We start from the raw sequence: 17,387 nt of genomic DNA on the forward strand, positions 1-17,387 counted from the left end.
TGCCGATTGCTTTAAAGTATTCACTCTTTTTTTCCTCTCAGTAACCCTGGGAGGTTGGTTTTCTGTTCACTCCAGAGATAAGGAAATAGGAACTGAGTAAAGACACCACAGCCAGCTAATAGCAAAGCCAGGGCTCCAGCCAGAAAGGTCTGGCTCCACAGTGAACGCTCTTCTTTGTATAAAGAAGGGCGGCAGCAGAGGTTGGGGAAGCAAGGGAAGCACTTCCTGGAAAAGTGGACAGTTCTGATTGTAAGTCATTGAGATCTTTCTTCGTAACCTCAGAGAATGGTGCACATGGTGTCAGCACAGGAAAGTTTTTCTTCCTTCCCACAAATAGGCCTTTAAAGGCCTCAGACTTTTGAGATTATCGTCTAGAGAGAAGTGTCTGGCTTCCTCAAGCTTGTCCAATAATTGAGCCCCACCCTGTAGGAAGTGAGAAGAAGGCAGATTAAAGTCTGCCCTCTCTCTCTCTATTGTTAATTATGTGTATGTGTGTGGACCTGCATATGGGTGGATGTGTATGAGTTCAGGTGCCCATGGCAACCAGAAGAGGACATTAGATCCCCATGGTGCTGGAATTACAGGCAGTTGTGAACCAACTGATTTGAGTGCTAGGAATTGAATCTGGGTCCTTTGCAGGAGCAATGTGAGCTCTTAACTACTGAACCATCTCTCCAGCCCTTTAAAGACAGTTTTACTAGCATATATTAATTATATATAAGAATAGGTTTCATTATGGTGTTTCATATGTGTGTGAAATGTACTCTGATCACACTCACTCTGCTACCCTCTCTTGTCCCCTTCCCACTAATCCCCCACCAGGTCCTCTTCTACATCTTTGTTACATACACAGACATATACATGTATGTGTGTGTGTGTGTGTGTGTGTGTGTGTGTGTGTGTGTGTGTGTGTGTGATGTGCATATGTGTGAAGAGAGAGTCCTAACAAGTTTAGTTAGGTTTGCTTACATAAATGTATGAGGAGTTATTTACATGGGTACCTTACCAGGGGGTACACCACTGAAAAAAATGTCTCTCCTCTAGCAACCATTTACGGCCTACAGATCCTCAGGGAGGGATGGAGTCTCCTGGGTTCCTTCCCCCTCCATGACAGGGAAAGCTAGTTTCTTTTAAAAACAGCAACAACAACAAAAACAAGTCAAACTCTTTCTAGGAACTTCAGGAGAGTAGAATAGGCCCAACCAGATCTGGTGCCAAGCCAGGTTTTTGAGTAGAAGGTTGCTGCCCAGCCCACAGGAAGGGGAGGAGCTCCAAGCAGGATGAGTACATGTGGGCCCAGAATAGGTCTAAACACTGAATGTCTAGGAACGAACCGTGGCACTTGATATTCCTTGGTATCGTAGAGTAAAAGTAGACAGGCGAGAGATGACTCTAGAAGCAAGGGTGAGGACTAGTGGAGTATGGCCTGGCTTCATCTCTTATTATCTGACTAGGTAAATGCCTGGACCGCTTGGGCATCCTCCACAGAATCCAGATCATACATGGTAATACACACCCTGGAGGAATTTTCAAGGGGTTAATTAAGATGGTACATGTAACAAACACGACCACCTGGCACCCAACATATCTGTAACATACATGGGTTCTTAATATTTTATTAGTGTCCTAAGAAATTGAACTGTGCCCCTTTTTTGGCAAGGGGGCCTTGGTGGGGTTTAGGCAGGGTGGTAAGTTTTTTATTTATATATTTGTTGTGGTGCTGCTGCTGCTGCTATTTTTATTTTCTAGTATTGAACCTAGGGTTTCAAATGTGCTAGGCAAGCAACCTACCACCAAACTGTATCCCTGGCCCCTTTTTCATTTTTTAAAACAATATGAGACATGGTCTTTCTGAATTGCCCGGGCTGACCTTGAACTTGTAACCCACCTATGTGATTCCAAGCCTGCTTCACCAGGCAGAACAGATTTACATTCAGAAAGCCCTGTCTGGTTACAGGATAGAAGATTGGGGAAGGGAAGCTAGAAGGGGGTCTTGAATATGGGGCAGGAAGGTACAGAGCGGAGAGGAGGGGGCCTAATAATGAGAGACACTTGGGGTGTCGAGTATGAGAATGTGTGGCTTGGGTATGATGAATTGGATTTGGGCAAGGTGAGCCAGCCATGCTGGGACTTGGAGAGCCAGGGTAGGTACACACTGAAGAAGTGTGGCACCCAGAAGAGAAGTCAAGCTGGGGAGAGAGATTTAAAGTCATCATTGGAAGCTTGGGAGCTGTGCCACCCAGGGTTTCCTAATCAGAAGGCTCATGGCAAGCTCTTCCATTTTTACTGTATTTCCTAATTCTCAGGAAGCCCGGCACTGGGAAGTAATAACATATACATTTGAGGCAAGCATCACTCAGGTCCCATGCTTCCCTGCATTGTGATGGGCAAAGGAAAATGTGGGCCCAGCTGCGAGCCAGCAGGAGGTAGAGAAATGCCTGCTGTGGAGCCTTTCCAACTTCGCTGTTCTCAAAGCTGTGCTCCTGACACACTCAAACCCTGGAACTTCATGTTAGTCCATGCTTGTTTGTCCATCTTTATCCAAGCCACCCAGGGTTAGGAGAGCCCTTGGGAAGCACATATGCTTTCCTGGACCTCAGAACAGACCACTCGAGACAGAATAGGGCTCTTTCTTGTGGAAGCTAGTCAGTACCGTTTAGCAGCTATTTCTAAGCCTACTCTGGTTTGGGGTTTTGCCTTTCTCCTGCTGAGACCTGATAAGGAGCGTGCACACTGTTCACTGATAGCCAAAGCACAGGAACTGGCAACCAGTGGGATAGGAACCCATCCCTGCCTCACAGCAGCACTTATGGGGCTCATTTCCAGGTCAGATGGCCCTGAATATTTATCTCTGGCTTCATTGACAAGCAAATTAAGTCAATCAGCATGAGAGAAATGTATTTTAAAGAATTAAGACAATTGCTTGTTTAATTGTGGGGCTTAGAAAATAAAAAATGTGCAGAGAGACCCAGGGAACAGTGAATGTAGCAGCAATATCTTAAGACAGAGTTTCTTCTCTTTTCCCAAAGCCTTCAACTGATGGATAAGGCTCACCCATATGATGTGATTAACTCAAAGTCTACAAATATTATCTAGGAAATACTTCCATCAGAACATAGAAACTAGCATATGTTCAAATATCTGGGGGCCATGCCCTAGCCAAGTTGACATACAAAATTAACCATCGTACCCCTGAAGGTTGACTGAGATTCCATCCCTCTGCAAGGATCCCAGACACATTGGCTCTGCTTGGCCATGGGAGTTAGAAGTAGGCCAAGAGACTGCGGTTGGGAGGTACCAGACATCACCAAGCCCATTTGGACCAAGTGGCAAAACCAGAGAGAGTAGAACATGTCTAGAACACTAGAACACACACACACACACACACACACACACACACACACACACACACACACACACACACAAGCATGAGGACCTGCGTTCAATCCCCCAGCACCACAAAACCCTGGCATGGCCTCACCTGCCTATAATCCCAGTGCTGGAAAGGTGGAGACAAGAGCATCCCTGGAACTCACAGACTGGCCATTCTAGTTGAATTGGAAAGATCCAGGTCCAGTGAGAGACTCTGTCTCAGAAAGTAAGGTGGAGAGTGATTAAGGAAGACACCCCCATTGGCTTCTGGCCTCCATGCATATGTGTGTGTGTGCACACACAAAGTGATTATTCTATTCATGGAGTTTGTGTGCCTAATACTGATGAATAAACAGGGCTTAACTGCTCATAAACATTAGGCCCTGATTTAAAGCTGTATTTAGAAAATGCTAGCCTTGAATGATTATAAAGTAAAAGTGATCTAGATTCCAAAATAGAGGAGAGTCAAAAGTGAAATATCAGCAACAGATAAGAAATGAAGGAGCATTCTGACATAAAACGAGAAAGACAACAGCACATTCATCAAATCATACATAGGTGGTTCACTTTAGGATTCACTGTTACAAAGAGGCCCTTCCCTCTTGCCCAACAAAGAAAAGAAAAGCCCCAATAAACTCCTCGTGACCGACCTGAAGAGTCTTGTAACTCTGAGAGCATTTTCTCCTTGTACATTCATGGCTGTCCAGATAGTAGATCGAATGGCACACTTGGACTTCAGCCTCTGTGAAGACTGCCTAACTGCTGCTGGGCCACCTGCCGCCGGCTAGACTCTGACCCACATGCAGCTCAGCTGAGGACTGTGGGCAGTGAGCAGGAATCATTCCCAAAATAACTCAGACAGCATTTTCCTTAGATCCTGGCCCGTGATAACCCACCAGGAGGCATGGGAAGCCATAGTCAGGCAGCAGGCTCTGGCTCAGGGTGGTGGGAGACCAGGCTGCTGACAAGCAGGTGCAAGTGAACTCCCCTGATCCCCACCTCCCCAAGCTGTTCGGTTTGGACCCAGCTCTGGCCTGTAACAGGACTCTGCACACTTCCTATCCTTTTGGCCCAATTATTTCCAAGAAGGAGCTAACCACAGATTCATTAGAGTTAGCATCATTTTCTGAGGACAGAACTGTTAAAGATGATGCAGAAGGATTCTGAGGGAAATATCTCAGCTCATAAAGTGTTTGTTGCCCACGTCTGAGGACCCGCCAGGCATGGTGGTCTATAGCCGAGATACCACAGCTGGGGAGGCAAAGACAGGAAGATCTCTGGTGCTCAGTGGCCAGCTAGCATAGCCTAATTGATGAGGCCCCAGATCCCAGGAAGAGACCTTGTCTTACCACCAAAAAAAAGGGAAAGAAAAAATAAAGATGGCTCCTAAGGAATGACACGTAAGGCTAACCTCCACATGCGCACACACACACACACACACGCACACACGCACACACACACACACACACACACACACACACACACACACGGTACATGTGCCCACACATACATCCTATGTGGCATGGAAAGAAGCATTCCTATGAGCTCCAAAAGAGCGAAAGCTTCACTAAGATGTCTCCGGTTCCCAGACCATGCTCATCCCTCTTTTCCATTTGCTCCTTCACACATTTGTTTCGCTGATGTGTGCCTGGGGAAGGGGCAACTGGGGGCTGCTCGAAGTGGAAACCAAGTTCCCTTCAGCTCATCTCTGAGCCTCCTTTGAGCCCTCCAGGGAAGAGAGAGGGATACATCTGGGGATACAGGAGGAGGTTGCTGTGAGCTGGGATATCAGCCTGGCACGGACTCAGTCTAGTTCCTGGACTACAGGGACTTCTACAGGGAAGGAAAGCCTGGGCAGGATGGGCCTTGGTCTCAGCAAGCCCGGAGCTTCTTCCTTTCATGCCTGATGCCTCTTGAAGATGGCGTTCTGCAGTGATGGGCCCGTTTTATGTCCAGGGCAGTCCAGGTCCAGGTGGTGAAAGGTTTTCTCCTATAGCAGGTACCTTCTGGCCGGAAAGGTAGTTCAGGACTCTGAAGCCTGCCTTGCAGCTTTCTTGAGACCAATAACTTCTTTCAAAGATACCAAAGACCAACCTAGAATTGAATAGTTTAGGATGAAAAATGGAACAGTCAAATTCAGGAAAGGCTTAGAGCAGCAGGAAGCTTTCCCTGGCCTGAAGGAAAAGACAAGTGGATATAGAAGACAGTATTGGTGTGAGAGAAGGGGTGTGTGACAGAGAAGGGTGGTCTGTGTTGTGTGTGACCTTAGGGAGTTCCTGGCCACTCTGAAGGAGATTGTAAGCAGAGTGAGATGCAAGATAGGAAAGGTAGGAGGGAATTGGGAATTGGAAACCAGCAAGAGCTCCAATAAAACCACCTCTGGCCATGAATATAGAGTGGGCATGGTCCGGGGAGCCATAGGAACTTTCTAGAGCATGAGCCAAGCTGAGCTAAAGTTACTGGAGGTGGCAGTGTGTAGGGAGCTTGTCCATAAGGAAACCGGAAACCAGGACCAGCTAAGGGGCAAAAGCGAGAGCTTGGAGAAGCCCTGAAGGGCTAATATTGGTGAGGAGAGAGGAGTGAACCCAAGGGACATGCACTCAGGTTCCCAAGCTGTTGTGAATTCTAATGTTGCTGGGAGTGGGCTCAAAGGAGGAAAAACTTGAGAGACAGGTAGAGAGTGGACCAAGAGGGCGCTAGGAAGGAAGTAGAATGTCGAAGGTACTATATATAGGATGTGGGGCTTTGGCGTGTGTGAGCTTAAGGACAATTCATCTCGGGAACTAAACAGCCTAGAAGGACAGCAGCCACCCCGCCCCCCATAAGCTTCAACTCCCTGGGGGTAGGATGAAGCTTCCAGGGAAAGCAGCAAGGGACGCTGTGGCCAAGCACAAAAAGCCCTTTTGAAGAAATCTGTTTGCCTGTGTTTCAGGATTGCCGGTGACACCGCCCTCAGCAAAAACATTCATGAATCTGTCAGCGCCCAGATCCGGAAGAATTTTGCAAAGAGCAAATGGAGAGTAAGTCCTAAGTGTGTCTGTTTCCACGCTTGCCAAATTCTCAGGGGATTTAAACCATTCTGGAGAAAGTGATTCTCCAATTTGAGCATGTTGTGTTTCTAAGTGACCCATGAGGGTTTGGACAGAAATCCCTAGAGCCTTACTCAATAAATTTTGCTAATTTTAATTTATTCTTCTAAAAATGTATTATTTTATTTTATGTGTGTGGGTGTTGGCCCACATGTATGTCTGTGCACACACAGTTGTGAGCCTCCATGTGGGTGCTGGAAATGGAACTGGGGTCCTCTGACAGAGCAGCTGGTGCTCCTAACCACTGAGCCAGCTCCCTAGCACCATAAATTTAAGTGATTCTTGATTATGGGATATCACAGTGTAGGAAGGATTGTTTCTCACCTGTGGCTTAAAGAGAGCAACTGTGCCGGACACAGCTCACTTGTTTGTTATTCCTCAAGCAGAACAACCCTCCCTGTCTCCCTTCACTTTGCCAGACTTTGAATAGTCACCTTCTATTAAAGTGACGGAAAGGAGAAAGGGGGAACATAAAAGCCTAATTGAGCTCATCAATGTTTCCTGGTTAAAAAAAAAAAAAAAAAATTGATGAATTTAAACCATCACAATTTCATGATCATGTATTGATTGCCTGAACTCTGTATTCTAATAGGCATCAGTAATTAAAAGCTGGCTGTCTTGCTGTGAGAGCCAACAAAAACAAAATTAGCTCTATTGAGCCAAGCACAGTAGTGCATGCCTTTCCCCTCAGCACTCAGGACGGGGTCTGGGGAGAGGGAAAGGCCAGTCTCTGTGGCTGTGAGCAGCCTGGCCTACATAGTAAGTTCCAGGCCAGCTAGGACTGCCCAGTGAGACACTGGTTCAAAAAGAAAAAAGAAGAAAATTGAAGATTCCGTTAACCAACTGTTTTATTGGAAATAATGCCATCACTTAGAACAACAGTATCAATGATAGAACCAGCCCTAGTGGTGCAGGCCTGTAATTCCAGGTACTCAGGAGGCTGAGACAGGAGGATTACAAATTCAAGGCCAGCTTGGACAGCTTAATAAAAGCCTCACAAAATTAAAAAGTAAAAAGAGTTGGTAGAATACCTGCTTAGCATATGCACAGCTCTAGATTCAGTCCCAATACTGCCAAAAAAGAAAAAAAAAAAGGTACCAATTATAGAAAAATAAACACTACCTTAAAATATCATGTATTAAGACATATTATTATATGTGTTTTTTATTCTAAGAGTCACTTTTTGTAAATTATGTGGAGTATTGTTTGGAAATTATTCATGCCAGAAGCAAGTGAATGGGGCAGAGAGCTAAATAAATGTGTGCACTTTTGAAAAGAATGATAGAAACTTTCTTTCTAAAGTGCCCTGAGAGTATCAGAGAAAATTTGTAGCACTTACAGTTTCTGGATAAGTGAAAGGAAGCAGTCTCGGAGTGTTTTCCAACTACCTGAAATAATTGTTCTCCTCCTCACCACCTTTTTGTCCTTCTCCCTACATTTCAGCAAGCGTTCAATGCCACAGCCGTCGTGAGACATATGCGAAGGCTACAGCTCGGCAGCAGCCTGGACAGTTCAAATGCAAGTGTCTCAAGCAACCTCAGTTTGGCGAGCCAAAAAGATTGTGCGTATGTAGCAAAACCAGAATTCTTCAGCGGGCATTTCAGATGAGTCCGGGTTGGGCAGGAGAGCTGAGCACGGACGGTTTGCCCTGCGATGTTCTAACCCATTTAATGTTCGTGATTACCGTAGAACATTATTCAACATTTAATACCCGCTCTATGTGATAATCATTTCCACTTGTAGATAAGAAATCCATGGCATAAGTACCGCGCGACCAAAGATAAGGCCCGGGCACTTCTTGGTCTCTCTCCTTCCTCTGACTTGCCTCTTACTGTCCAGTTTCCCTCTGGACTGATGAGGGAATGGTAGAGTCCTCATGGCCTGGTTTCACTAGTTTCTAAAGTCTGGGTTTCATTGTTTTTGTTGTTGTTTTTATGAGAATGATGATATTTGAACTTATTTATATGCGCCAACCTGGCTTTGCGATAAAAGCAACAGTGATGGTATTGCATTGGCCTTCATCTTTATAAAGAATGTGATATCCTTGAAGGCACACTTCAATTCTCTCCCACTCCCCATCTTTATATGTATATTAATCTCCCACTAGAGCATGCCAATGGTTCTCTACTCCAAAACCATTGCCTTGAAGGTTCCCATCAGCCCTCATCCCCTTAACCATCAGGCATCATGTGCCTTCCTATTTGACTTAGTAAAAGGATTCCTTTCTTTGTGAAAGAGCCATCTCATGGCTGAATACAGAGCACACACCTATAATCCCAGCACTCTGAAGGTGAAAGATTCCAAGTTCAAGGCCAGCCTGAGCTACACAGTAAAACCATCTCAAAAAAGCAGAAGCTTAGGATGTAGCTCAGTGGTAGAGCATTTGCCTAGTAGGAAACCAAGTTAAGAAGACCCTGGGTTTGACCCCCTAGCATCTTCCCCCTCCCCAAAGGAGTCATCCTAATCTTGTTATTCATTCTCAACTCATACACAGTTCTTAAATTTTCTTATGGAATCTCCATGGGCTTTTCTGACACAATTGCACACCTCTAGATTAGTTATCCTCATCAGCATAGACCCTTCTCACCACCCTTAACCAGAAGAAATATCACAGCTGACCGCTCATTTCTTTAAAGATTTGTACAACAGCACCAGCAGCTTATTTTAATACTTTATTTTATGGTTCTCCCTATGTCCAAATGTATGAAGTGGCTAGGGATGTCCGTTCCAAAGCTGTACCATAGCTGCTGCATCAACAGTGCCTTCCAAGATCTTACAAGTCAGTTTTCTGTTATTGTGACAGACTATGAGAGAAACATGTTACAGGAGGCAAGTGTTACTTCGCCTCACAATCTCAGTCCTTTCTGTCAATGGTTACTCATGGCAGCCAGGAACAAGGGAGACAGAGGACAGAGGGCTGGGAGAATGATAATGTCCTTCAATGACCTACTTCCTCCAGCTAGGTCCCACATCCCAATAGTCAATCCAACTTTGAATTCATCAATGGATGAAACCCCTGATGAATATAGGACGTTCATGGTCTACTCACCACACAACACTGCTACAGGGCCAAACTGTCTACCGTAAGCCTTTGGGAAGATTCGGTGGGAGTCATGAACATCCTCATTTCAGAGACCTGTGATTCAATATGCTTCCTGAAATGTAAATTTGGACCTGAAGTGGGGTGCAGGTCCTTTTTTCATTCTAAAAATGCCTACTTCTGCTGTTGTAAGAAGTGATCTGCTCTTCTCGGCTGGTCAAGTGCTTTGTCATGCACTGAGCCCTCAGAACCACAGAAAACAGCCAGGTGTGGGGTGGCATGTGCTCCTCATCCCAGCATAGGGGAGTGGAGACAAGACTATCTCAGGCTTGTGGGCCAGCCTGCCTAACCAGCTCAGCAAACTGTCCCCCAAACAGACAAAACAAACAGAAAAGCAAGGTGGAGAGTAGCTAACATATCTATCTGAGGCTGACCTCTGGCCGCCACACACATGTGCACATGTGTTATCCACACACACACACACACACACACACACACACACACACACACACACGTGACACAGAGAGACACAAATTAAAATAATGAAAAACAAATTAAAGAAACGAACATTCTAGTAATGATGGTATATAATCCACGCCCATCCCAGTGCCTAGTATATAGAAAGGAGTAGATTATCCTAGTATGTAACATACAGTATATAGAAAGTGCTAAATAAATGGGGCCTCAGATATCCTATGTCATGATGGGCATACCATATCATTTTCAAAGACAAAGCAATTACAATTATAAAGAAAAAAGGACCTCAAAGTTGGACCAGAGAATAAAGCAAATTGAACACATGGCAGAGATTTTCCTATAGGGCGATGAAAGGGCAGGGTCTGGTGGTATAGCTCAGGGTAAAGGGTAGAGGGCTTGCCTCGCAGCTACATACAAGTTTCATCCACCTAGCCCAGCACATTTGACTGTCTTTCTGGGAAAGGGCATGTGAAGCTAATTCTAAACACCCATGTCTGTTGTCCCTGGCAGGTCTGGCACCTTCCACGCTCTGTAGTTTCCTTTCTTCTTCGTCGGGGGTCACAGGAGTCGGAGCTGAGAGGAGACCCAGGCCCACCACTGTGACGACAGGGCACACTGGAAGCAAGTGACCCGGCTCTGGAGGTGGGACCCAGGGGGCGGAGCCGGGGAAAGGGAAGCCCCAGGCCGGAGCAGCTCCAGCATCGGAGACCCCACCCACCCTGCATGGTGCGCCTGCATAGGACTGGAAGACAGAAGTTTTTTTATGGCCATATTTTATACTGCAATTCTGATGTGTTCATTTCTCACAAACTGTACTGACTCAAGGGGAGCTGACTTCACAGGATTTGGTGCTGTATATAGGAATCTTGCAAAGCTCTAACTGAATGGACCTTCTTGCTCCCCTCCCCCAACTCCACCACTTCCGCTCTCAGTGTAGGAAGCCATCTAGGGTGTATTTTTTCATGAAAAAAAAAAAAAGGTTTCAACTGGATTATTTAAATATTGGTAGATGTTGTGCATTAGGATTTTTTTCTTTTTGAGACGTGTCTTTTTTGATCTCTTGTCAGTTACATGACCTCTCTCATTCGCTCCTTTAATGGTGGCTCTACGTTACCTTTAAGAGATTTTTTTTCCCTCCAGGAGGAGTTAAAAGGTATTTTTTAAAATTCTAAGAGGATCAAGAATCCGTCTCCAAGGCTGAGTGCACTTTACCTGTGTTCCCTGGCCCTAGGGAGGTCACCCCACCCCTGGGCTGGGCAGGCTTCTCTCCAGGTGGCTTTTGGCAAGGAACCTGCAGAAAACCTTACCAGCAGCTTTCCCTGAGAACCCCTAACTAACCACAGAAGAGATAACCTTGTTTCTGCCCTAAACTCCAGGCTCCACATTACAGGTGAACTGCGCTCTAGGAACAAGATCCTCGCAGGGCCAAGGCATAGGAGCCTCCCTTAGAGGCGGGACTAGCCACCATCTTGTTTTTTAAATGAACCACACAGATCCCTCATTTCTCATGGGGGATGATGGATGAAACTCTGTTCTCAGCTATGCACTTTCAAAACGACTCTCTCTGTTTTAGTTTTTTAAATTCATTTCTAATGCTACCCTTCAAATGGCCTATAGCACACACTTTTCCCCCCTCCACAATTTTACCCTATTCTCTCATGAACATTAACCAAGGGAGGGGACAGAAAAGGCCTTGAAGAAGAAACCTTTTTGTTAGGTGAGAAGGAAAGGCACCAGGTGAGCAGGATATGGCCCACCTCAGAGATGGCTGACTCAGCAAGGTCCAGCTGGTACATAAGCCTTCCCTTACATCAGAGGGATCTAAAATGAAAAGTAGCTGGGGTGGTCAGGGCATTGTATGCCCTGGTTTGCCAGGGACTGAAGAATTTCCCCAGATATGGAACTTGAAGGCTAAAATCAGGACTGTCCTATGAAAACCAGTCCATGTCATTGACCTGTACAGTGGTTAGATATACAAGAAGAGCAGGCACAGAGCATAGACCAGGGCAGACATTCTCCAAGGAGGCTCTCAGACCTAGGCAGGTAGCTCAAATGCCAGTTTTGCCCACGTTCCCCTTCAGCTCTCACGTCTGTTTAAAGCCTGAGCCTCAGCAGCAGTCAGCTGCAGCCAACCGAGATGGGCTGTGATAGTGTCCCTGATGGCCCAGGCACAGTCCTGAGGTGGTTGTCCTCATGCCCCTCTCAGCCCTGCTAGACAAGTAAGTCATCCTTGTCACTTGTACACTTTCACCTCTAGCCCTCCCCAGTGCACATGGTGCACATACACATACACACACACACACACACACACACACACACACACACATAGTATCACTAGGGAAGCAGCTCTAGTCCCCCAAAGAACCCAGTGAAAGATACCTAAGAGCAGTTCCAAAGTCAGACATCTGGTATACCTGCTCCTACTTGCATCATAAGCTCCCAGTTTCAAAGTCAGACATCTGGTCTACCTGTTCCCACTTGCATTATAAGCTCCCAAATGCTTAGTGAGAATCCTGCCACACAAGCCCAAAGAAGAGTAGCAGTTTGAAGCTGTCATTTCAAAATCTATATATCTCTTGGGAAGAGTTTCTAAGATGACAACAGACCCAGATGGAAAGCAGATGCCACTGAGTATGGAGACTTACCCACCTACTCCACCCTTCAGAAAGGCAATGAAATAAATATTACAAACAGTGTTTAAGAAAGCCCAGAAATGTTTCTAAAGAAGTTTATAGGATATTTCCTACCAACAAGTATCATGGGAATATCCAAGTTCATATAATAATAAAAAAAAAAATACAGGTGTGCTTGATGGGCTATAATTATAACACTTGGGAGGCTGAGGCAGAAGGATCTCAGTTTCTATGCATTCTGAGCTAATTAGTAAATCCTTATCTCAAAAAGAAAGAAAGGAGGAAGGGATGGAGGAAGGAAGGAGGTAGGCAGGTTGGTTGCTGCAGTATGTAATTTTACCTGAGTTTGACCTTTCATGTGTTAGCCCTTTATGCTGTATGGTACACGTAACTATTTGCACCTACAAAGTAACATTATTATTAGTGATGAAAGGACTTCATATAGCTGGTATATGGGTACATGAACTACATATAAATATATATGAACTACAAATAAACACAGAACAGTTGAAGAGTGAACCCTGGTAGAGGTGTCTACCTTGCAATCAACTATGCTTGATTCAACCTTGACACATCGGGTCTCCATGAGCTGGTGTAAAGAAGATGCTCGCGAGTGCCAGCCCAGTAGAAGATAAGGCTGAACATGTCTTCAGGAAGCACATACATGATGTCACTAACTTGGGTTATTTCCTACTATTTTAAGAAAGGTGAAAACATGTACCACCCAAGTCTTCTACTCTGAGAAAGTCAGGATGGGTGAAAGATGAAGTTTCACTTCCAGTTGGTATTGTTGTAGAATAATGTATCAGACCATAGAATGGACTTAGTCTTAAGAGCTGGAAAATGGGGTGGCAACATCTTGGCTCTCTCACTCTTGTTAGATTCCGCTGACATAGTCTGAGAATTTCATGCACATACCAGTATGCTTGGCAGCATCCTGTGGACACACAGGCCTCTCCCTCTCAGATTATTTTCCTAATATCAAGCTCTTACCAGCCCCACCCCCCACTATAGCCTCTTCACATTTTCGGAGCAAGTGGATATTTATTTCTTTACTTGGTTATGAAATTTTGAAATATTTCCAGAATATTCTTTCCCTCTGCTTCCTGCCTGTCCCTCCCTCTTTTCCTGGCCTTCACCCATACTTGAGGCAGAAAGCGCAGCTAACCCTCATCTAAAACCAACAGGGAATTGGAGGGGAGCACCTTCAGCTCCAAGGCCAATAGCTTGTCATTCCTAATCACGGAATCTGTAGAGTTTGGAGCTTCGTGTGGGGGTTAGGGAGGGACAAAGGCAGTTTTAAGCTGGAGGGACAGGGTCTGCCACAAAACTCTTGAGGAAATGGGAGCTGCCCAGTGACTGATGCAGCAACCCCAGTGTCACAGGCCTTTGTAAGAAGTCTGGCTGCTTTTTACCCCTTCCTACTGCCTCTAACCCCAAAGGGACTCTGACTCCAGAAAAATCAGCTACCATTCACCTCTCTGTGTGAAAGAAAAGAACTCTGGAGAAGGCATTGAAACAAACCAAAAAGTATGGATTCCTGCCCTTGACCTTGATTCTGGGTCACTTCTAAAATGCCACCTTGAGTCTCCAGCCATACCACTTCGACTGTGCCCAATGTCATCTAAGACGCCTCCTTAAGAAGACAGCCACAGCCAGGCGGTGGTGGCGCACGCCTTTAATCCCAGCACTTGGGAGGCAGAGCCAGGCGGATCTCTGTGAGTTCGAGGCCAGCCTGGGCTACCAAGTGAGTCCCAGGAAAGGCGCAAAGCTACACAGAGAAACCCTGTCTCGAAAAACCAAAAAAAAAAAAAAAAAAAAAAAAAAAAAGGAAGACAGCCACATCCATTTGCACATTGTGGTTTTGAGAGACTTCCAAGCTTCAGAAATCTCTGAGTGTGGTATTTGAGGATCATGGCAGTTGGCTCAGTGAATCCCAGACACTGTTTACCTTCTTAACCTTTTTGTGTCTACACCGCAATGCCCAGCTTGGGCTGGATAGCTTGTAGATGGCAGAGGGAACTGGTCTTTACACCACAGGCCAAGAACAGTGTGGACACTGGAGAAGGAGCCAGCTGGTCCCCTCTTGAGAGGTTGATCTCCCATGGGATGCAAAACGTGGTATGGTCAGCACTTGGGTTTAATGTGTTATGAGCATGTTTAAACAGTAGGGAAAGCCCACCCAGTGGAAATGACTGGGATTTTAGAGCTCTAGGTATCCCTTTGGCCTACTCAGAGTTATGGCCAGAACTGACATTTCACGCTGGGGAAACCATCCTGGTGCCATTATTCCAGACTGTGTGCAGGCAGGAAACCTGGGGCCAGCAGCACCTCTTCCTTGCAAGATTTGCGCAAGGGTTGTGCTGGGTTTTCCTAGGCCAAGAGGAAGGAAGGTGAGGGCCGGTGAAGGACAGCTCCTTCCATTTTTCATAAAGAGAAATCGGGTTTTCCAGGTTTGCACAATCACTCCCAGCAAGTGAGATATGGGCCCCGCTTGCATGTCCTACAGAACCAGTGTTAGGTCCCCATCCCTTCTCTTCACATTCCAACAACTGCCTTTCCCTTGAAGACATTCCAGACCAAACACTGTTCAGTTTGTTTCCAAAATTAAAAACCAATGTATATATCTGTATGTACTCCACCTCTCTTTAAGGGGTTACCTGGTCCTAGGTTGGAGCTGCAAGCAGAAAAGGTATTCCAATCCTTCAATTTTCAGAATTGAAAGTTTTGAGGTGGTTTTTTTGTTTGTTTTTTAAGCCACGCTGGGGAAGCAGATTTTTGAAAGGCAAACTTACTTCCTGCTACCTCTACAAAGATTTGTGTGCAAGTGAGTTAGTTCGAAAACTTCAACCCTGGGTAGCAGGCAGGTCTAAGGAAGAGAGGAGAAGGAAAGGCCATACCCCATCCACCAGGTCCCTTCTTGGTGGTCTCAGTGCATCACGGTCTGCCTGCTGCTCTGGTGTGTGCACTGGAGCCCAGCTGTGAAGTCGGCCCTGCATGCTGGCCACAGCCTGGCCTGCCTTCTGCCAGCAGCCAAAGTCTTCACAATCAGCAGGGAGGACTGCGCCCTGTGTCTCCTTCCCTGTGAACTCCAGTGGGAGCAGCTCAGCTTGCGGCTTTACGGGTTCCACTCTTGCAAACCCAAAGGCTGTCTGCGCATTTGGAAGCCAAACATTCAGTTCAGCATGTGGCTGCCGTGGCTGGTTTCGTGGACAAAAGCAAGCTGTGGAATGGCTTCTCTGTGTCTGTGTTTTTCTAAGCCAAAGGGATAAACAGTTGCATCGACCCCTTGTATTAAAGCCGCTTCTGCATCCTCCATACCCGCTTTTAACCTTCTTTGTCTCTGGGGAGTTTGTTACATAATTACCGTGTCCTCTGATGATTTTCCAAACTATGTTACTTATAGGTGATTTTATTTTCCTTATGGGTGGGAAAAATGGAAAAGCTGAGACATGTTTGAGGCTTTAGTCAAAGACATCACTCAAAAGTCCCAAACACTAGTTAACTTGCTTCTCAATTGGGAAAAAAAAAAAAAATCTTAGTTTGAACAGACAAGGATTCTGAGGCCCTCCTGGATAACCCTGCACTTTGGAAAACCAAGCCCGGGGAGGGCAGAGCTGGCAGTCGGGCTACAAAAGAGACAAAGAAGGGGCTAGAACATCAGCTCAGGTGTTTGTCCCACACTGCGGAAGCTGTGGTTCTCCTTACAAGGTACTTGGCCACTTTCAGGCAATGTAAGGCGGTGTCCAGTATCACAGCAGTATCTTCAGTTTGAGAGACTGCATGTTTCAGAGAACATTTACCTTAGTCCCACATTCAGGTGAGAAGACACCAAAGGTACATTCTTTCCAGAACATCCATTGGAACAATGTCTAAATTGGCTTCTGTGGCTATCTGTGATGTAATTGGCCTTCATCAAGCTCTCTCCCGACATGTTTTCCCAACAGCTTCCACCGTCAAACCCAGGATCGATCGGCCCCACTCACTATGACCAGGCTTGCAATTGGTTTGATTTTTTTTCATACATGCTTGTCCAAAAAAAATTTTAAAAAGTAAAAGAAGGGAAACTGTGCATTTATCCCATGCATGTAATAAACTCTGCAAGAAGTTTAACCCCCATAGGTTCGCGGCACTGCAAAATTGTTCATGGGTCTATGTAGCAAACGATTCTCTGCCTTGACAATCATGTATACATATCGATTTCTATCATAATGATAATGAGATTGATGACTTCTTGTTTTCCTCCAATAAAGAGAATTAATCACCTTTGGATGTAGATGGTCTGTTCCTATATCATGAATGGGATATTGCATTTCAACATCTCTCCCTTTTTTTTTCTCTGATTTGGGCTTAGTTATTTATTTGTCAGTTGATAAATATGATGTCAGGCAATGATGTGGATGGTTTGTTAAGCAAACCCTCTGTACCTCTGAGCTATACCCCCAGCCCTTTAAGTTTAGATTTAAGGGAAAGAGTCTGGGTTGAGAGCCTGAAAGCTCATGAGAACATAGAGATGTTTCCCATCACTTGCTCAACAAGAATTGGAAGGAAGTAGCCATGAGGTGGAGAGGTAGGTTGCCAGGTTCAATGTTATCTAGACAAGAAGGCTCCCTCCCTTCCTCCTAACCTTCCTCCTCCTCCTCCTCTTCTTCTTCTTGCTGTGGAAGCTGGCTGGAGGGTTGCCAGGAACTCAGGTCATCTCAATTAGGTATTCATAAAATGTCTGGCAGAAAAGTCAACATTGATTTCCAGGAAGCCCTTCTGAGCAGAGGTGGT

The 17,387-nt window shown here is 45.6% G+C and overlaps 1 protein-coding gene across 3 annotated transcripts in view; it reads left to right on the forward strand.

Moving 5' to 3' along the window:
* Window positions 1-16,877, forward strand: part of Camk1d (calcium/calmodulin dependent protein kinase ID) — a 419,461-nt gene extending 402,584 nt beyond the window's left edge. Inside the window, exons 9-11 of one of the 3 annotated variants that reach the window (XM_052727099.1) lie at window positions 6,305-6,392; window positions 7,905-7,979; window positions 10,489-16,877. In XM_052727099.1, coding sequence (XP_052583059.1) covers window positions 6,305-6,392; window positions 7,905-7,979; window positions 10,489-10,581 — 256 coding nt within the window. In that variant the 3' untranslated portion in view covers window positions 10,582-16,877. Of the gene's footprint in view, window positions 1-6,304; window positions 6,393-7,904; window positions 8,027-10,488 lie in introns of all 3 variants that reach the window. The other 2 variants (XM_052727100.1, XM_052727098.1) reach the window with 2 other exon arrangements.
* Window positions 16,878-17,387: the final 510 nt, after the last annotated feature.

The sequence above is a fragment of the Peromyscus californicus genome, unplaced genomic scaffold (genome assembly GCF_007827085.1).
Source record: "Peromyscus californicus insignis strain IS unplaced genomic scaffold, ASM782708v3 Scaffold_8__1_contigs__length_139910024, whole genome shotgun sequence".
NCBI lineage: Eukaryota > Metazoa > Chordata > Mammalia > Rodentia > Cricetidae > Peromyscus > Peromyscus californicus.